The 22,416-nt window shown below is 38.9% G+C and overlaps 1 protein-coding gene across 1 annotated transcript in view; it reads right to left on the reverse strand.

The window, feature by feature from the left end:
- Positions 1–22,416, reverse strand: part of LVRN (laeverin) — a 47,045-nt gene that overhangs the window by 13,626 nt on the left and 11,003 nt on the right. Inside the window, exons 2-13 of the mRNA XM_026069477.1 lie at positions 22,261–22,409; positions 14,570–14,712; positions 13,246–13,385; positions 11,664–11,790; positions 11,210–11,364; positions 9,648–9,761; positions 6,634–6,777; positions 6,228–6,293; positions 6,037–6,102; positions 4,801–4,970; positions 3,309–3,385; positions 124–263 (exon numbers count right to left, since the gene is read on the reverse strand). Of these exons, the coding sequence (XP_025925262.1) occupies positions 124–263; positions 3,309–3,385; positions 4,801–4,970; positions 6,037–6,102; positions 6,228–6,293; positions 6,634–6,777; positions 9,648–9,761; positions 11,210–11,364; positions 11,664–11,790; positions 13,246–13,385; positions 14,570–14,712; positions 22,261–22,409 (1,491 nt within the window). The remainder of the gene's footprint in view (positions 1–123; positions 264–3,308; positions 3,386–4,800; positions 4,971–6,036; positions 6,103–6,227; positions 6,294–6,633; positions 6,778–9,647; positions 9,762–11,209; positions 11,365–11,663; positions 11,791–13,245; positions 13,386–14,569; positions 14,713–22,260; positions 22,410–22,416) is intronic.

Consider the following 22,416-nt stretch of genomic DNA (forward strand, 5'->3'; position numbering starts at 1 on the left):
ATATATAAGCTTCTCATTGTTCCAGGGTTTTTTTTAATCAAAGTGATTACTGGTAAAAATTGCAAGAAGAAATACATGGAAAGAAGTTTGCTTATAAGCTTGAAAAAACAATCATGATCTTACCTTTGGATCAATTTCAAGCAAGCGTGCTAATCTTTTTAAGTTTAATTGATCATAATTAACTCTATAGTATCCAGATACATTTACATTTAGCAGGATCCAGTCATATTCTGATTCCGATACTTGCATTTCAGGAAACATTTCTGTAAAGTGACATTAAAGTTTAGCAATGCACAGAAAATAAATGATACACTCTCGCATTTATAAACATTGGGTTCAGTGCTCCTCTAAGACACAAGTTGGAGGCTGGACACAAAGAGAATCCTCCAAAACCAGACACATTTGAGCTCTAAGTTCTGCACAGTGGAAGAACTTCAACAAGCAACTGATTCCCGCAGGTCACCCTGAAGATGGCAAAGGGGAGGCTGAAGAACCAACTCGCTCCTACTCAAAAGAGCTGGCTAGCAGGCAGCTGTGAGAGTTCAGAAAGGTTATCTGGGAAAAAGCAGACTGCATGAGGAGCAATACCCCTACGTGCTTGCTGCTTCCAGTGTTACTCCAAAACATAACTCTACCTCACACAAGAACTGACCTCCTATCAGTAACCACATAAATCTAGTGGAGATCTAGGGAAGCAGAATAGCTAAGCTGATGCAACAGAGACAAACAATCAAAAAATTTAGCTGTAAATAAATCCTGTAGCCCTTGTGAGTCATATCACTCACTAAAGGCCTCCTTCTGCAATCCCATTTCACCTAGTTATTACCCAGACTGCGTGTCTGATTACCTGCTCCCACTAGCCAAAGGTACAACTCAAGGAGCCGATGCAGCTTTGAAGGCTCTAAGCTGCCTCATCACAAGAGTATTTGAATGCTTCTTTAACTGAGTTTTATCAGCCTGATTTAAGAAGAAATTAAACTCTCCTAAGACAAAAAAAAATAAAAAATTTATGCACATAGTGTGCATAGTCTAGACACAGTGCTGGAGACTGGGACTTGAGTGTGTTTTGACTAAGCAGGTACTACAGGACTCAGCCTTAGTCATTTTCACAAACTAAATAAAACGAGAGAGAAAAGTGGTACATGACAGATACTAGCTTAACAGTTGAAGAAGTCTGCGGGTGGCTAGACTACAGCACTAGCAGTACTTTCCGTGTAATGGCATATGGGTACAATGCTCTGCTAATCATCAAAAGCACTTGTAGATGCAGCTAAAATAGCAAAAATATGCTCCGAGATGCAAATTATTCCCCATCTCCATCCCTCATGCCGAGTGAAACATGCTCTACCATAACAGCACAGTTTTCCTAGTGTTTTGCTTTTACTGCAAAGACATGTATCACTCAGGGACCAAGTCTCTTCCTGCTGATGACCAACACAAATATACAGGCAGAAGCTAAGTACTTAGATATTGCCTGACAAGCCTTAAACCAACAGGGCAGGCTTTTAACACGATACAGTGCAGCTTTAAATAGACTGGCTTGGCTACTAGCAGCATCCTAGCTTGGAGTTTAATTTACCCTGTTCAGAAGCAAGATAAATTAACTCTTGCAGAGCTCTTCGCAACAAAAATATACATACCCTAAAATCATTTTTGAGATCTTCTCTCTTTATGCATTGTTATGCCACTGCAGCAACTATTCAACAAAGCTCTGCTTCTTATCAAATCCCTCATTTTCATTTACCACAACCATTCTCATGAACACCTTTGAACACCTATGAATGACAACATTAATAGAAGTTCTCAACCAGAAGTCATTTTAATTTTACAGGAACAAATGGTAATTCAATTTAAAAATACTCTCAACATTTCCAGCCTTTTAGGAAACCATTTAGTTTAGCAAAAAGTAGAAATGAAAAATCAGAATAATTATTTATTAGGGTTTTTTTTTTTTTTTTTTAAGATCTTTAAACCTGAATGCAAGTTCCTTGACTGAAGTCTAGCATCTTTGATAGGTTTAACACACGTTTTTCAAATACAAGTGCAAAGTGTTTTAATGACTGAATTTCTACTTTATGGTAGTTGCTTCAGACAGATGCAACACGATGTTTTTTTTCATACATTCTCCTCTAGCTCTCAAAGTACACGATGGCTGAGGAAACTGAATTGTTATCAATCATTAATAAAAGCTTAACACATAGCACTAGCTCACAGCATCTCCTTCCAAGCAAGCACTGCTTAACACTTCTTTCCTCCATGTTTTCTAATTTTTCACCTTATCTATCACTGGTTTACTTGATTTTAAATCTAAAGCACTCAGAGGAATAAACATCCACTGACTGGTTATCTACTTGTCCATGTACTGTGAAATAACCTCTCCACCCATCTTCTTGCCTCAAGAATAAGCAAAGTAACTTTTAATCATTGCAAACAGAGGGCAGAGAGTTGGAATACACACACAACATATTGGAGTTTTGCTCTTAAGCATTCCATAAACACATTAGTCTCTGCATCTATTTGTAACTGATTCAGAGTTTGATGGAGTTCAGGACTAACTTGCCAAAGAAAAATAATTAGCCAGTTCTAATGATTACATTCTTCTCTCTCAAAAAAATATAGTTGTTTATTGGAAAGCACTAAGATGAGAAAGAAATGAATTTTTATTTGACTGGATATGCCCATAAACTCACTTTTTTATTATAAGCCTTTAAAACTTTTTAAAAATTCTACTCTTCTGAGAAGACCGCATAACCAAATTAAATTATATGGTGTTGAAAATATGCTTTTTCTGTTTTTACAGATATCCATATGTGACAATGTTGGGTCACTTCATACAGCTGTTTTCAATCTTTTTCAGTCTTCATATCTATTACTTGAGCTTGATCATTTTCTGAGGTATCATGGCCAAAATCTGAGGCCCTTTATACATTCAAAAACTCTCACTAATGTCAATGGGATCTGCTGGAGTAAGAATAATACAGAAATGTGAGGAGATTGCAATTTAGACTTGTGTACAAAATGACAAATCAAAATCACTGTGGAGATCTCTACTCAGAATGTGCATTCTACAATATTATTAAAAACATACTCTAAAGCTTGATTGCAACTTAAAGAAAAACAATACAATAACTTATTTGAAAATCTATTGATATTGTAACACAAGTTAACACAATAGGTAAGTGTGGACTTTGCCTTACTAAGGTTTTACCTCTATTCTTATTCAATTCAAATATATCTTGTTTATAGAAGTGTTTAGGCATGTTGTTATCAGCTTGTTTTTAACATGTATGAACTAATTCATTACTTACTGCTGCTTTTATCGAGCCACAATAGGGGTTGTGATGATCCATTTCTCATCCAGGAAATAGGAACAATCCATGTGTTACTTTGGGGGGGGCAGGGGGGTGGGAGAGAGATAATTAATACTTATGCTTAAAAAACAAGCTCTCAACTGATGCTAAACTAGACTGCAATGAGTTCTTATAAGAATCTCCATCTATCCTCCTTCTCTGATGCACAAACCTCATCAGATGGTGGTAGTTATGCTGGACCAGCCCTTAGGTTCATTGAAGATAGGGTAAGTTTGGGCATGAATTTCAATAGGCACCCATATTTAGACTATTGTCCTATATTAGATCTTTGAATACCACTATTTTTGTGGTCTGCTTTCCTTCTCCAGGCAGTAATTTTATTCTCCTCACTTATTACACTTCATTCTATTTCTGGAAAAAGTAAAGCTCCTTTTCAGAAGTGTCTCTACCAAAAAATGCTCCAGGCAGGCAATACAATCTTGATTTTGACAACTTTAATTTCCTTTCAGAAAATGTGAACCTCCCAGAGAAACACATGAAAGCTATGAAACCTGCAAGTTCAAGGAAATGAAAGATTCTGTAATGCATGTCCTGGGTTTGCTTAAATTTCCATGGTATTGCCTCTTGCTAAAGGACTTGCTAAAGGACTTAACATTTGTGACTTGGAATTCCTTATCTGAGCTAACCAAATAGGTTGAATGGACTAATTCTCTGCATTTCCTCGAGGTTGGAAGCAAAGGAAACTCTGTGGTTCTCACCAGATCTCTCTTGTGGTTGTGCATATTACCAGCAATTATAGCCAGAAAAAAGCTGCTTTGGACTATGCTCTGCTTTGAGTTCTCAGCCAGGCAAGAAATACATCTCATGGGTTCTGCCTGTGCATCGTACTACTCAGAACAATCGCTAAATTTCCTGAAACTTCATGAGTTTCCAGAATGGGTGACTCTGATCACCATTTTTAGGCACCTAAATATGCAGTGTGGCTTGCAAAAGCACCAGACACTCATTCCAGCAATGTTCACTGACAGTCAGGAATTTAGAGCTGCGTGTCACGTACTCATTACTTTTCGAAAAACGAGTCATTTATTTAAGTGCTTCAATGAAACCCCATTGTCTATGTCAAGGAGAAGAAATTGGGAACGTGTGCTGGCAGAAAGCTGCAACATGGTTCTGCTAGGTCAGTCTGGACAACTGAGGGATGAGGAGCGAAGAAAATGCCAGAACTCCTGGCCCACATCTTATTAATGGCCAGTGTCTGTCATTACAAAGCCATTATGTGGCTGAAAGAGTCACCACTCCAGAGGAAAGCAACCCTTTCACAAAACAAACAGCTTACAAACTCCAAGCCACAAATGGATTTTTTTACTTGACAGTTTATAACCAGGGAGCAGGGTGAACACAGATCACCAAAACATAATGTCCTAACTGAAGAGTTTCATGCAAAAAATAGGGTATATAAATATACTATAAAAATACAAGCTAAACATACTTGTAAGAATCAGTACTGTTTTCATTCTTTTTATTAAGAAATTGTTCCTGACTGATTGTGCCAGTGGATAGATTTAATGTTAAAACTGGAAACCCATTTTGGCATGTCCAGGAATCCATTATTTTTTTTACAGATGCTGGCAACTGAACTTCATCCTGTGCATCTACAACCTTCAAGAGAAACAGGAATTAGAAATATTTGTGATAAACAGGCACTTACTGATACTGCTTCAGCAACATTGTAGGGATTGTTCTAACATATTAGAGAAAAATTAACTTCTTAGGAATTTGCTGGTCTTTGGCTCATGCACAAAATCAAAGTGAAAAGGCCATTATTGACACTATTATAGAGACAGCATAACCCCTTATGGGAACTGAGATGACATTTCTCATTCTTGTATCTTCACTGCTTACCCTTCTCTTTTTTGTTTAATATACTTGCATCCTTGTAYGCCTGACGACAGACAATTTGCTTATTTCACTCACATAAAGCTGCTGGAATATAGAGATTTTAAAGCGAAAGCCTAATGAACAAATTCAACAGGAGCAACATATGGAAAGAGATACTAAGCTGCAGTCCCAATCAGTGTGAATTAGCATTGTCTCTGTTGGCTTTAAAGATGCCAGAGCCTTGCACATCTGAAATTGTGGCACTCTTGTTCTTAATCTGAGGCAGCTTGCAGCACAATCAAAGAMTTCTTTAGGGGAACAGTGAGGTGGAATTTTTTTTTTTTTAAATAATAAACCTATTATTAATACCTGTTTTCTTATTCAGATTCCTGCCAAAACCAGCAAAGGGTGAAATGCTGAGCTACTGCCACAGGTGTAGACTTTGTTGAATCTGTGACATATCAGCATCTTTGATCATCAAACCCTGCGTATTCCACACTTTGCTGTGGCAAAACTTACTCTCAAAAAAAAAAAAAAAAAAAAAAAGCTCTGCAATTTCAGGCAGGCTGAGGCAATCCATGAAATACAAAACTCCACCCCGTCCCTGATTTTCCATCTCATCTTTCTACTCCTTTTACTTAATTCCACTGATCTCAAGTGCAGTTAAGTAGCCAAATAAACATTTGTGAAGATCTTTGCSAAAAGAGCCATCAAAGGAAATTGTATGCAAGGGAAAGACTGAATTAGGGACAGTCATATCCCAATTCAATTTTCTACAAACAGTATATTCCCCAAATTTGGCCTATGCCAAACACCAGAGCAAGAATAGTAGAGATAAAATGAATACCATTTGTATGTGGGTCCACAGATCATCTTGGTTAGCATTTGAAAAGGAAAATGTTTTCAGATAAGACTGCAAAGAAAAAGAAGAATTCATGCAGGTTCAATGAAAAACATCAACAAGGCAGAAACTAATTTGTACAACTGTTATTTTTAGGCTAATAAACCAAGATGAAGACATTAGTTTTTCAAACTTACATTGAGTGCTCTGATAAACAGCTTTTCAGTCAGAAAATTAGAAAGCATCCAGGTAATGGAAGCCCCCTGAAGCACAAAAAAAAAGCTACAGGAACGTATGAATTATTGCAATTATTACTGCAATAGTTTTTCAAACTGTATTTCAGAGATATGTATCTGGCTATTCCTACACTTCATATTTTATGGAGGTTACAAATTTATTCATCCTTTCTTTTGTAGGCAAATAGATTTGCAACATTCAATATATCTGTATGAGCTGTAGAAACAAATTTTGAACAACAAAAAAAATACAAAAACCACTGTAATATAACAAGATATTGTTATATTCACTGTTCCGCTCAAGCCTACTTTGCATCATATTAGCTTAGAATATACAAGAAAAGGGAAGAATTTTATTTTTTCCCACCTTGTTATATGTGATGCTGTCAAATAGAGAAATTAAGAAAAATGATCCTCTGATCTTGTCTTCGCTCACTGACAGTGATCGAACTCCTATTTCATTGTCCTCTCTTAAGACGGATTGTACAACATGATCATAAAAGATTTTATCCTGAAAGTGGAAGACAGAAATCTAAGTGCATTGTGAGCTATAAAGAAAATATTTATTTTCAGGCACAGAATCTGGCTTATGGAATTAGTATTAATAGAAATAGCCWGTCAATAAACAAGCAACAGTCTTTTTCTCCCCTAACTTTCACAAAAAGTAAAACTGACCCCACACCCAAACGTAACATTTTCCAGATGCAACATGGGGCATTTCCATGCTACTTAGGGCAGCGAAAGTTCTACATCCAAGATGACTGTGGGCTTGTGCCTGCTAAAGGTAGTTACACTGTAATCCTCAAGGAAAAACAAAAGTCAGTTGTATTATAGCAAATCACACACACACACAAAAAAGAAAGTTTATATCTGGTTTACATCTATATCTTGCTAATCTGGCAGCATCTTCCACCCAGGTTCTGCATTGCTCCTGCTGCAATCCTGAAAAAACAATCTGAAGACTATACTACTGAGTACACTAAGAGTTAACAGTTGCACTATGCAGCATTTCTGATGTCACCAAGGAATAACTACGAGGAAAAACTGCTCCCTTGCTGTCAATCAGTGAAGCTCTCTTTTTTGCAAATGATGCTACAGTTTCTACCAGCTGAGCATCTTTCCTAAGACTGAAAGGCAAATGACATAATTAGGTAGGTAAAGAAAGAACTTAAACTTTTAAAATGCTCCAGGCCAGTTTGAGCACTTGGATTTGTCAAAGGGAAGAACACAGCTTTTAATAAATAGGATGAAATTTGTTTGACCATTTTTCTCTTTTGTAAAGAGCCAATAAATTTCAGAGCAGGTTTTGTAATTTTCCAGATTCACTTTGTAATTATGTGTGGCCCACAAACCTGCACAAGAAAACCCTGTGTTCTTACACCTGTGTAATTTATTCTGGATTTCCAAGGCAAATCACATTCCATTTATCAAATGGAATTAGTGCCCTGCATTAAATTTTTCTTTACGCAAATAAATAAAACAGAAACCATTTTATTTAGAAGCCTGCCCTTCTAAATATCGAAGATCAAAATTAAAAAGGAGATAAATACTTATTACCAGCTTAAAACTTGGTAGCCTTTATACTTTGCAATGATATTACAATGCTGCTTCACAGAGAATAAAGTGACCTGTTGTTGAAGTCCAAAGAAAGAGATTAGCATATCCCATGACTTAAAAATCCTCCTGACAAAATCTGTTGGACATGCCTGTATTAGTTTCCAATTAAGCATGCAATTAAGTACTTTGGTGAATTAGAGAAGGCAAGTGATGAATGGTCTTTCATCTGAGCCAGATAAAAACCAGACTGGATTGATCACTAACTGAGCAACCAGGAGATGGTTTTCAGTTTTTCTGGTTTTGCTTCTAGGCTATCATAGTTTAGATTTTAAAAACAGCAGGAGTTTCGGGGTTTAGTACAGTTGATTAGAGTTTTGAGAGCAACATACAGAAATCAAGACTGTAAACCCATTGTGAGAACACGGAAACATGAGCACAGTAAACCGATCTGTCCAGGGACTTATCACACAAGAACTATAAGGTAAAAGGCAACATTCTCTACATTTAGAGAATTTAGTTTCTCCCAATACGTAAAGCCTCTAAAATATCTTCAAAGACTAAACCATAGCTGTTTTATTTTGTTCATATAAGGCACAATTAAGAAAATCCTACAGTGGAGAATTCTTTTATCTAGTTGTGCTTTCGCTGATCAGTAGATTTTGTTTTTCAATATCAAAGAGAAGATCTTTCTGTAAGTTTACTTGCATTTTGACTGAAAAATTTATTAATAGTCTTATAATAGTTATGTCAGAGCAAAGAACCAAGTACATATTACTCAACTCCCAGTCACTGGGCCACATACACATCTCAGTCAAACCAAAACTATTTATAGCAACTTCAGTAGGATTGTATGGAGGTAGATTTGACAAAGAATGTCAGCTTTTACAGTACAACTATATTACAGGGCGGGGAAGCTAAGAAGTGGGCACATCTCTTGAGTCCAGTCACCCAGCAATTTACTGTAAGAAATCTGTGAGGATGAAAGTTACTTTCCTTTGCTTCTGTCTTTGACCGCAGGTGATGACCCAAGTCCAAACAAGTCTAAGACTAAATGGTGTCTTTCTGGTTATTAAAGACATCAGCAGAACAAGGACTATTCCTTATGTCCTAACTTTCAGCCAAGTTCTTGCCGGTTGGCACCAGGCTTTCAGAAGTACCTAACCAATAGAAAACACTAGGTTCAGACACACAGGAGGACCTCTGACTTGCTGAATCTAGGCATAACAACTTAGAATAAAGGATACTTTAACAGAAAACAAATGAAACTTTCCAAAAACACACATAAACCTTTCACATCCAGCTTATCAGATGTGGAATCTTTATTGCAGRTAGAGAAAACAGATGTAGACTTGACTGAATTGTATTCAAAAGTTAAGCAACCAGGACCCAGGCAGCATGCAGAATTCTCTCACCTAACACAGAAAGGAGAAATATATAGGTACATGAGATACGGTGTGTCCGGTTCTCTCATAAACAGGGCTTGGAAACAGGCAGAGGGAAACCATCTGCTACAGAATCCAGGAGGGGGTGGGGGTGGGGGGAAGAGGGGTTTGGTAAGGACAGATCTGGAGTAAAATGACAACCCCAGTTCTTTAGCTCCTTGTCACTGCAGAATCACAGTCGTCCAGCCATCCTCTGTGCTGACTGTAGAAGAGCTGTGTTTGCTCACAGTCCCCAGCAGATAGAAAACCTTCAGGAAAGAATCAAGACCTGCCGATAGTTCCCAGGGGAGTTAAGTTACTAATGCCACGGCTTAATTAAATTCCATCTCTTGCATCTTCCTTTTCTCCCTATGTGCTGGAACAATTCAGCTTTAGCACTTACCAGTGAAAGCTTGGGTTCAACAAAGGTAGCTCCCAGGTATTCAAAGTAAGATGCCAGTCCCTCATTAAGCCACAGATCATTCCACCAGTTCATAGTAACCAGATTTCCAAACCACTTAAATAGAAAGAAAAAAAATGTCTCAACATCTCTCTGAGCTGCTCTTTTTATTCTTGTAAGTTAGAAATATCTATGCCCAGGAGACTCTAATGTGCACGTCAACTGGATAAAATGCTGCACGTTTCTTCAGTTAGTAGAAATTCAGTAGGACAGAGATGCATCATGGAAAAAGTCAGATGTTCAGGTCAGCAACTTTTTTTAATTGCTTCATCTAAAACTTCATACCATGAGCACATCAGTGATTTATATCAATCTTTTATTCTATTTAATTGGAGGTATTTCCCAATAAAATCTATAGAACCAGAAAATCTAATCAGGCTACGATTAAAAATATAGCATTTATCAAACCATTACAAAAACATTTTTCCAAAGAGCCACTCTTAAATGAAATAATTTTTGTTTTYCCTTGTTCTTAACAAAAGAAAATTGTCAAGTGGATGATAAACACAACTGGGGAAATAACCATTTCCAAAATCAGCAATTCCATATCCTGTGAGCAATAAAACTTCCACAACAGCTGCTACGTACTCATATTTGGCAGTCTATATTTAACAAAAAAACAGTCATTTGAGGATTTGTGTTTTATTTGTTAATTCTTAAAATCTTGGCCTATAACTATGTTTTAAAATAAAGTTTAATTAAAAGTACTGACATTATTTTATTTGCCTGCAATAAAAACACTCTGCTCATCTGAAGGTCTGAAAAGTTACAGACCTTGTCAGGAGGGCATAAACGTGCACAAGCCAAGTTAAACTCTTTTGCTAACTTTGTTGACTAACTACTTTCTTCTGGCAAACAACAATAAAGTAAACATAGTCAATAAAAAAGTGAAACTGCATTATCATTCCAAACCCAATAAAAAATATTTTGAAAATCTCTATGAAAACTGTGCAAAGTTCCAGCTACATTGTAAAATGTTTTTATTTTGCATTTATTCTATAATACCATAAGTTGTTTCTTTTGGAAAAACAAATACCTCTTGCAATATGTATGTGTATTCCCACTAATGAAGTCCACCCATTCCCCCACTGAGGTACTAAGTATAGAATATACAGAGAGTACTATATCATCCCTACATTTTTTTCTAGTATGGCATTTGGGTATTTAAAAAAAAAAAAAGTGGTTCATTAAGTTTTGTACATATCAGTGAGCGCTGTGCTGTCATTATGCAGTCCATAATCTGAAAGAACTTGCTTTTGACATTGATTTATCAACTGAATTTACGTACAATTGAACGTTCAAGTCTTTCAACCTCCTAGTGCTCCATGGATATGGATTTTGTTAATGTTTTAATAGTTCTTTCTCTATTTGCCACTGATTTTTTCACACACCCCTTACAGTCAAGTCACTATTTTTCTCCTATTAGTCAATGACTTCACATCATCAGCAACTGGAAGGAAATAACTTCATAGACAAGTAAGTGTACCAAATTGTTTACCACATGCCTGGTGTCCTATCTCATGTGACGCAATTACAGCAATCACAGCCTTTCTGCCTGTGAATTTATCACTTGGGAAGTACAACAATGACGTTTCTTTGAAAGTCATTAGTCCCCAGTTTTCCATAGCACCTGCTTCAAAATCAGGTAGTGCAACCAGATCTAAATTGATTCAAACAGAGAGAGGAAAAAAAAAACACTTTAAAATTTTCAGAAATAAAATACTCACAAATATTAGTGTGCAATTAAAAGATACTACGTTTTTAGTGGTTCTTTGCTATATCATGGTAATTTTCATGGTGCAGAAAGGAGAAATCAGTAAATTAAAGGTTAAGAGTTTTATTCCATGGATGTGGTATGCTATAAAAAGAATATTGCAAGAGGACCCACTATTTCTGTGAATGGTGTTTCATCAGCAGCCACTTCCGGTCCATTAAAAAAAAAAAAAAAAGTAATCTCACCTGTCTTTGGCAAAGGGTAGCTGATATTAAGCAAGTCTTCCAGGTATGAAAATATTGGGCCTGTGATATTTAAAGCATAGTCAACATACCCATTTTTAACTGCCTCTTTCCGAGCCCAAATACGTATCTGCAATAAAACAAGGAAGTATTATTTTAGACAACCCTCATATTTTCCTTTTCTTTGCTCCTCTTCTGTGAAACATTGTTTGAAAACACTGTCTGTCCACACTAGATCATGCAATAAAGCTTTTCATCAAAAACCCAACCCAAGTAGTGCTTGACCTAACAAAATATGGATCAGAGCCTAAACCCACTAAAATCTAGGAGACTTCTGGCACTTCAAAAGAGCCAAGAGTTGAATACAAATATACATTGCTGGAGCAAATGGATTCCCAAGTATTCTTTTATTAAATAGGAAATGCCATGAAAATATTTAAATGCACACATCTTAAGCCAGTGTATTCCAGCCAGTGAGCCTGGGGGACAAATCTTCCTTCAGCCCACCACTGGGTCCCTGAAGAGAGAGAAATGGATGTTTACAGAGCATTTGCTGTTCAAACAGCCAAATCCCTCCACTTGGACTTTCTCATAACCTGAAATAGAGAACTCTTCTCTAGCTGCTGCTAGAGACAGAGGCCCCTCTAAGCAGAAGCCACCTCTACCTTTAAGTAAGGGAGACAGTAGCAGCAAGCAAAGCTTCCTGTGCCCATGTTTTGCTTTACTGACTCCTATCAGTACTTGTCAGTCCAAGAAGGTGGTACCACAAGCAGAGCTGTGAGCATCAACTTGTTTCATACAGGGGACAGCAGGTAGGACATACAAGTCCAAGCTCCACCTTTATAAAGGAGGTAATACTGGGCTTCCTACCGCACCTCTGCACTGTCCTCTCACCTTGTCCTGCCTTTCCCTAGGAGGATGACAGTGAAGTAACCATAGAGCTAACATACCTGATCTGTTGGCTTTCAACAAAAGGAGGTAAACAAAACAACTAATGCCATTATAGTATTTTTTTTACAGCTTCTCTCAAGAAGCTTTGGCAATTCTAGTATAACAGGAAAACTGAATACTCTCTGTTTGAAGCTTCTTTATACAGAAAACAGTTATTTTGAATGCTAAAAAATTGTGCCCATTGCAGAAAAACAAGTACATAAAAGGCTTGGAGCACAGCATTGCTTCTGCTGAGGTCATTACCAGACACTGAACTTCAGTGAGTTGTCACAGCAGCAGAAATGGATACTTTTTTGATTAAAACAGCTAACAATATATGAAGATCCAGACCCAGTACCGTATGCAGAGTAACCACCCCCTAAAGTTTTAACATATACACACAATATGTGCTTGTAGAATCTTATCAGAATACACCTATGAAATGATCAAGACAAGATAATATGCTAATTATTATACAAGAAAACTTTCTGTAGAAATATTTCTAGGATAAATGTTAGCAGTTTTGCCACATAAGCAAATACTTTTGGAATGGAAAGCACAGTTAATATCTGTGATATCTTCTAAAGCACATGATGCAGCACAGAGCTAATTCCTGTTGTAAACTGTGTAATGTGTTATGCAGCCCCATATTTACCTCATTTCCCCGCTCAGTTCTGGTGACATAATCAAAATCACAAATCACAAAAGCAGTTATGTAAGTTGACATTTTCAGTGAAGTATTGAACGTGGTAATGGCCCACAGGCTTCCATTTTCATCCTTAATTTCAGAAACATCTAAGAAAAAAAAGTATCAAAGAAACATTCAAACCATGACTCTTCTCTTGCATAACAAACAAGAAATTTTGTTTCCTGCATTTTTTTTTTTTTAACACCTCTCTGATACACTGTAGATCTGCACTAACTTCATAGGCTTCTGGCAGCAGGCAAGCTGCCAGTAAGCAGCCAGTCTCTGTACTACTACCCTGTTATCAGAGTTGTGACCTTTCAGGCAAACACCAAAAATCCACTCTTGAGCTTCTTAACTCAAGCCTCTAGAGCATATCAAACTGCATCAGTTTTAGGATGTGGCCAAACTGTGAACAATTTATCCTATGCTGCATATAATACACATGATCGATTATAATTCAAATACAAGTTATGTGTGCCTAAGATTTACCAAAAAAAAAAAAAAAAAGAAAAAAAGCTTCCAAGCTATTGTTGCAGAGATCCCATCTATTACAATTCCTAAGTTATTTAACTTCTATGCAAATCTCACAAACCTTCCTTTTTATTGCTGAAAATTATTTAGGTGAAAAATAAAGATTCATGGCAACAAATTAAAGAAAAGATCCATTAAGAAGCAGGCAAGAGATTCCACAGCTTCCTGTAGGAATACTAATTTAGGGAATTTGTTTGGAATCTGAGCCTGCACTCCACACGAAGCCCAGCAAGGGACAGGAGGGGCACTGCCACAGAATTACATGTAATTCTTATTGCATACATATACAAGAGACAATAGTCTCTTTGCCTGGTAGACTTTTTCATATGATGTACATACATCTTAAAATCTACATAAAATGAAAACAATCCTTTAATACCACAATTCTAGGTTTTCCACAAACTTCTGGAGCTGCCATTTTGTTTTGAGGAGAGGTCATGCAGTAAGATACACTGGCTGTGCAGTAAATGTTAAGAATCAAACCGCATCCAACTCCCAGCTACCAGACAAGAGCACATCTCAATTGGGAAGAGTCTTGAATTATTGCCAAAGGCATTAATTAAGAAAATCCRTCTGAGAATTTTTAATTTATAGGCACAGATTTTCTGTGCATTTTCAAAGCATTAGCCCACGGACAACAGAATGTTGTTGCATTGAATGATAAAGTTATTCTTTATTCAGATAAATTACACCCTTTTTTAAGGTATTTGGGGGGGGGGGCAGGGGGGGAATCACAGACGTCTACTTGTTGTTTACTTACCAATAGCAGGCATGTTGGAAAGAGCCACATAGCTTGGGTCATGGACAATTCTGATATTAAATGTGGCCTTCATGGCCGGTTCATCAAAGCATGGATAAACTGTCCTGGCATATGTTGGTTCCAGTTGGGATGCAATCAGCATACTATATCAAAAACACAAATAAGATTAATTCAGCATGTTACAGCTGATCAAAATCGACACAGAGTGCACAAAAATGCCAAATAAGAAAAAAGAAAGAAAAAAAAMCACAAAATATGCAGATTTGGAAAAGATTTGATTATTTAAAGTCATGATTAAATCCCCTCCCCGTCAGACAGCTCAGTTTGGAGGCTTCTAAAGGAAAGTAGGGGTGGGGTTTTTTTGTGTTCTTTTTTCAAATGAGTTATGTTTTTTCCCCCTTAACAGGCTTTTCCGGATATCATATTTTGATTATTTGAACTTTTCTAGTTTGGTTACTAAGACTACACTGATTAAAGTTTTGTACAGAGGAGACAAATGCTCAAAAAGTGATACAATGACCAACTTTCATTACATAATTAAAATCTCTTCTCTGTACAGCTGCTCATCTCTCTAACGCAGGCTCTCTTATTTTACCAATACATTTTATTAAAAGACTGTAAGCATAATATCTGTTAGCCAACCATGCATAYATGCGCTTGCATGTGCATAAACATGCATACACCTCCTTCCATCCAAACCACAGAGAAAAACCCCAGTGAAAGCAGTGCCAGAGTGCAGAGTACCCTTCGCTGCCTTACACTGCGGAGCTTTGCCTCGCTTGGGGCAGATCTTTGTGACACAGTGGTTGGAATCAAGAGATAAATCACTAAATCCAGTGGCCAAAGTTCAAAAACAAAAATTCTAGACTGTTCACATTGAGGCATCTTTCTGGGAATTTGAGAAATTCTACTGTAACTGTTCAAGCCCCATACCTGCAGGCCACAGGCCACTTAAAGCATTGAAAACTCCATAGGAAACAGACTTTTACGTGTATCTGAATGAAGTGAACAACAAAGTGAACATGCTGAAAGAAGAAAAAGGCATGCAACCATATAACTTAAGATTATCAAACTTTCCACAATGTTTAGAAGACTTCAAAATAAGTCAGATAAGTTAAGGGAGTTTCCAGCAGCTGTGGCTTGCATGAATGGCATGATCCTCTTTTTTCATCAACCTTAATGCCATTACACTGTTAATATTTTTCAGCTGTGGTTGTGGTATCCCCTAATAGTATATTTGATACATTAGGTTCACACAGGCTTAGGCTTAGCACAGAGCCATCACAGCCAAGCCAGAGGCCATGAGAACAAGTATCAATACCTATGCAGTAAGCAATGAGTCAGATCTACACTGCATGCACAGCATGACTGCATCTGCTGTCAGATCTGTAGCGCTGAGCACGGGGCCCATCAAAACAATGTCTGTGACCTACTGGTGCATGTTTTAAGATGCCCTTTTTTCAATACCTGAAATTAATAGTTTAGCTTTCCATTTATATTTACATCATTTCACAGAAGATATACTGCACTGTCTGGAACTAGACCCAAAGAACAGAGCCATTAGCTTGCTGCTTCCATGAACAAAACTTAGCAATGTTTCCACCCAATTCCCAAGGTCAGCCCTCATGAAGGTCAGTACCTTGCACTTTGACAGATGCATGGCCGCTGCCTTTTTAACCGCTGTGTTACCTAACCCTGCTCAGAGCAAATCTAACCAACACAGCTAGGAAACCATGATGAAAACATCTGCAGCCCATCTACGCTATGCCTTCCTCATTAATTCAGCTCTAAGCCATCAGCAATGTCAACAGGACTAGTGTGCAAGAGTATCACAGTCTCAAAACAAGGTACACCTTGCATTTAACAGACATAGCTTGACACCGTACCATAATACAATTTATGACATTTAAAGACTCCATGTTGAACACACTCTGATGCACAGTGACTATCAGGACCATGATGTCTGTTTTGAAGTGAGGATTAGCTCAAGGGAGAGCAGCACAAGGTCTCTGACTTCTTGCCTATTAATATAGAAATATTCTTTAAGGACCTGATTCACTGCAGAGTCCTGTACATGCTGTGCCAGCCATCAGCTTCCTTACCGAAGCAGCTAAAAGCTTCACCTGAGACCTGAGTATCACCTCCTGCCCTCCTTTACGTTGTTCATGACAGAGGACAACTTAAATCTCTGCCAGGGGTTACACAGGAGCAGCAAAAGCAACAGGCCACTTCATTGAGGAATCAGTCACTGAAAATACTCCTATTCTAGCTTCACCGTCTTCCCAGGYAGCAAGGCTTTTGTGCACGCAACTGCGCATTCAGTTACAGTTTGGTCATAGGAAACGCTGAACAACCTCGCTCCTGCAAATTTCCCAGCACCAGTGGAGTTACAGTCTCTGGAGGCTCTTTGCTAGCAGAAACTAATGCAGCCACAGAGTGAATTTGGCCTACTGCCCACAAGAATTCTTGTTCAAGAGCACAAAATAATATCTATGGGGCCAAAGCATGATCGTAAAAGAAGAAATATGAGGAAGTATTAAAAAGTGATTTTTCAGTGGGTCTCCAAGTAAGAAGAAAAATGAAAATGTTTCATGCATGTTACACAAATAAGTTATTTCAGAAACACTACCTCACATCATTTGTCAGAATGAGTCACTGTTGGGGTTTTTTTGCTTGTTTTTAGAAAAGGTGGAGATATTAGCATGAACTGAATCACCAGCAAACTTTATTCCACATTGCAACTTTATCGCAAAACAAATTACCCAGACGGAATTTTATTTTCAAAAAAGCCTAACATTGCCTAAGCAGCAGATAAGTTCCTCCCTTACTCCTGCAGTTTTGTGCACTGATTCATTTTCTTTTTTTAAATAATTTTTATAAATATGCCACCGCCTCTTCCTCCTCCAAGTAAAATAAATACAATACATTTGGTGTCTAAATAACAAGGAAAAATTAAGAGAGTTTCATGTATAGTACATAACTAGTGGACATTATTTCACCTGATAAAAAACATCACTGTAGAAGAAATGTTTTATGTTGATGCAAAAAGGTTATTCTTCTAAAAATGCCCTTCTCATTAAAACAATGTTATTTGTAACAGTCATAGTGTAACACTTTTGTGCTAATACCTTTTACAGCTGCATTGTTCCACATTAAAAACCATATCAGAATTAAATCCATAAAATAAACCATAAAGTTGTTCAAAGAGAGTTTTACGGTGAGCAGAATATTGCAGGTTGTATGCAGTGGCTGTCTCCCACAACCAGTCCTTCTTTCAGGTGACCAGTGCTCAATACTAATATGCAACTCAAGAAAACATCAGATGTGTTGTTTGCTCCGATTTTTGTCAGATGACTTTGATGGTCCTACCCACAGAATCACAGAAAACAAGGTTAAGAAGAATTTAAGCTTCCCTGTTCTGAGGCACAATTAATTGTACCAATGTCATTCTAAACCTATTTTCTGTCGTTCTAATATTTGGTAGGTAAGCAACTGAAGGAAAAAAAAAAAAAAAAGAGTCAGCCTAAATACTGTGTTTGATCACATTTTGGGATGCTTATTAACACCAGCCCTATCCAGTCAAATATCTGTACAGAAGTTGCATGGTATCCTGGAGGACAATATGTGCAGAACAGGTACTAAGCAAATTCTCACAGGATTTTGAAACACTGACATACAGCCTGCACTTTACTGTACTCTCCGCAGGGACCCTGGTAACCCTGGAGTAGTGTACATGAGCCCATTCACAGCAGCACAAYGGTCTGCATGCAGAACAACACTAAAGCAAACCTCCTGCACTGCATATATTTAAGCCAGCACTGCTAAAGCTGGGCAAAGATGGTTTCCACATCTTTCTGCCTACCCTGATCCTGGCATGAACTCTCCCAGCTATAAGTACAGCACAGATTCCCCATTTCAAAAGGGGAGCCTTCCAGATACTTTGTACTGGGGAAGTAGGAGTAACCTCCTTTTCGACTTCCTCTGCTGCTGTGAGCACTGCAGATATGGCCTGCGTGGTATCCAGACGGGTAAGACCTGATCAGGTGTGTAGTACAAATTGTCAACAGTAAAAATGCACACTGTCACCTATGATCAAACAGATGACAAACAATTTTTGTATTGGTTTTGATTTGTTCTGTTTTCTGAAACCAGTAGAGCATTCTCATTACAAAGAAACTTTTTCACACTACCTTGCCAGTGTGCTTCAGCTCTGGTTTGGAGAGAACAGGGAACAGCACTGTGTGTCAATCAGCTAATTCTGCAAACCTGCCGAGGGCAACGTGGACATCTGACCAAGAAAAATGTAGGTACCAAAGCCCAGACCCAACAAACGTTTCAGGGGCTTCACTTTTCTTTAGGATCCAGCTGTCTCCCAAAAGCTTGCCATCCAGTGCTTAAACGCCCCTGTAATCAGAGGTCTCCAGTAGTTTCACAAGCACAAATTATAAAAGCCACTACAATTTCTAGCACATACAAGAAGTACAACAATCTGTTTGACTGTAGATAAATGGCACATTGTTACAGCTGGTGGTTTAAGTTACAGACTTGATTGGTCTTACAGCGGACTAGAGAAGTCAGAAGCCCAGACAGGAATCAGATCCCAAAAGGTCTGCTGGGGCCAGGTGAAAGTCACTTCGGAAAAGCGACGGAACAGTCTTTCGGGGGGCAGCGGCTTCCTGCCAGCATTGTAATAGGCTTTGTTTGCACGGACAGCCCCGAGCTGAAAGACACTGAATGCTTCTACATAGCTCCCGACCTATTAGATCCTCCATCAGGATTCAACTTTTTACATCATTAACAGCTTGTTAGAGCTTACAAAAGCTAAACCTCAAAATGCACCTTCTCTGAAAAAGGAGGGCAAAACCTCTTCAGCGTAATGGTCCCCAGCAGATTAGGAAACTGCTATGGTATAATGACAACTTCATCCTTAGTAAAGGAAAAAAATAACAAGATACTCCTGCAGGCTCTGGATTCAGAGAAAGACTTTTTAAAGCAGAAAAGATATGTAAAATCCATTTAAGAATATCAGGAATGCAAGCAGGAACAAGTAACCAAAACAATGTTATTCTGCAATCAGTGGATCTCCTTTGATTTATTCCAGTGTCTGAACACTACTGGCATCTCTTTAMCCAGACAGCAATCTCACATTTCATTAGTGCTTCATGACAAGTTAAGATTAAAACAGCACAATTGCCATAAATCCTTTAAACACTTCAAAATTGAACTATGCACATTATTTTAATGATTTTAAAACATTTCTTCCTGTTTTCTACTGTGTCAGCAAAGCTGACAATAGCATTTTTTAGATCCTTTGAATTTTTTACAGTGTGTTTCAGTCTAATTCAGTGTTTCTTATGTAGAATTTGGATGAATTAATATGGTATCAGAAAGTAATCTGATGCAGCATTAAATAATTAAATGCTTGTTGCATTCTTACTTATTTAGAATATTATTTTTTAATATAAATTAAGCAAAGCATTCTATCTTTTCCTTAAACTCAAAAGTTGGATAAATATTCCTGTGAATGACAAAATAAAAACTAAAGAAAAACAGAATATATTTTATGAAATAACTTAGAACTATATGGTATTTTTCTGTCAAGCTAATTGACTTATCTCCTTTCCCTAAAAAAAAAAAAAAGTCTGCCTAAGTTAAATTTCCCAGATGTGGAAGACAATGGTATCAGTGAAAATTTACATAAGAGCTGGCAGCTGAAAAGCCTACTCATTGTTATGGAATAATCACACAATCCTCTTCTGTTTCCATAAAAAGAAGTTAGCTTTATTTCAGGGTTTCTTATTAGTATTACTCCTGTAGGGGCAGGTATACCTGGATCTTGAGGGTAACTGAATATTACCTGTTGGCCGGGAAACAAGAACTCCTGAGTTTTAACTCTAGTACTCCTTCTGACTCACTGTGTGACCCTCAGCAATTCACTACATCTTTAATTATTAAACATGAAATAACTTTAAATAAGCCATTTATCTGCCTCTACTTTAAACTCTTTTATCTTGAGAAATTTGTCTTCAACATGAACTATTAAGATCATGGTGTCAAGTTTCACTTTTCTTTAGCAAGTTTCACATCCAGAAATTTAGGATGAAATTCACACTGAGAAGATTCCCAGTTTTTAAAAAAAAAAAAAGGCATTATTTTGAGGCTGACAACTTTTAAGCGGTTGACTGCTTGATAAACTCACACTGTGCCAATACTACTTTCACAGTTCCAAATACACAAAGCATCAGAGCAGCACTCATTAAGGAAATCATGTTACTTAAACACAGACATACTCAGTGATGACATCCAAACAACTTTATGCGCAGAGGGAGAGCACCTAGGAACTCCGGCTCTCTAAAGCCACAACCCGTCCTGTTCCAGCGTACAGCTGCAAAGCATACATTCAGTGTCTCAGAAATCATGCCCAAGCACACTGCCCAAATCCTGAACTCTAGATTAATTCCTCACAGACRGAGGTACACAGCTGACATTTCTACACAGGAACGTACAAGTTCAGAAATAAGACTGAACTGGAGCGCAGCTCCCAGGAACTGGATGTCAGTATTGTCCAGTCCCTCATCATCAGTAGAAGGCAAGAAAGAGAGAGTTGACGTTATCTCAGAAACTTTGCTTGACCAATTAAGATAGACCCTTACCTTTCCCATAAGCCTTGTGTGGTTTGCCAAAAGGAGACCCAATCTGACAGACTCCAAAAAAGCCCCTGGGGTAAAACAAGGAAAAGCCCTGATGAGGGGCTAGGGAAAAAGGTAGGACAGCTGCTTTAAGGGATGGTTACTGAAGGGGGGGGGGAAAAAGGCAAGAATGGTGAAGGGAGCCATCAGAGCCAACCTAGAGATAGGCGACAGAGTAGGAAACCAGCACAGCACAGCAGGGAGGCAATGGGGAAAAACAGAAAGGGTCAGCAGACCTGGGAGTTCAGTGGACTTGCTTTTACAGAGTTTTGGGTGAAACCCAAAGAGTTTTTATTTCACCTTAAATTTGAGCACAGACATTCTGCAAGACATGAATTAAGATGGACCTGAAACATGAAGTTGGGAAGAACCTCAGGTCTTTGGTCAGAAGAGTCTAAATACGGCACATGCCATGCGTTTTGCCCTTCTCTAAGAAGCAGCCTCCCCAGCCCCTGCGACCAGAGTCCCAGCTTGGTTTCTGCAGACCACCCCAAGCTGATCTTGGCGGCCACGCAAGCTCCCACAGGAAAGCCAGGGCCAACTCCTTGGTGCCTTCTGGAGAAGTGGACAACAGCTTGGGAGCACATACCTTTTTTTTGGAGAGTAACCCAAAAGGCACATYCTGGGGAAGCACACAGCTGGCACCACCAGCTAACCACCTCCCTGGGCAGCCCTTGCAGCAGCTCCTGCCATCGAAGCTAGCAGGGCAGCGCACCTGCTGACACACCAGGGGACTGAGCCATCCCCGAGCCGTGCTCGACAGGGGACCAGCGAGGGAGCTGCGGGTCGTGGAGGAAACTCATCACGAGAAGACGCAGGCGCACGTCTTCCCCTCAGAGCACCTGCCGTGGGCACCGCGCCCGGCGATGCCCCGGGACCAGGCCGGGAGGCTGATGGGGCTCGCGGGCAAGATGGCGCCGGGGGGGCCGAAATGGCGCCGGAGACACGGGTCCCCGCCTTCACACCCGGCCCCCGCGCCGCCGGGCGGCCGCCGCTGCCCACCTGCTGCGGCCCTGGTCCGTGTAGCGGGTGAGGAAGAGCCCGTCGAGGTCCTCCTCCAGGCGGCCCTGGAAGCCGAGCTGCAGCACGTAGCGCCGCCCGGCCCGCAGCCGCCCGCGCAGCTCCAGCACCGCCTGCTCCGCCGCCGCCTCCTGCCGC

This window comes from Apteryx rowi, unplaced genomic scaffold (assembly GCF_003343035.1).
Source record: "Apteryx rowi isolate R43461 unplaced genomic scaffold, aptRow1 scaffold_299, whole genome shotgun sequence".
NCBI lineage: Eukaryota > Metazoa > Chordata > Aves > Apterygiformes > Apterygidae > Apteryx > Apteryx rowi.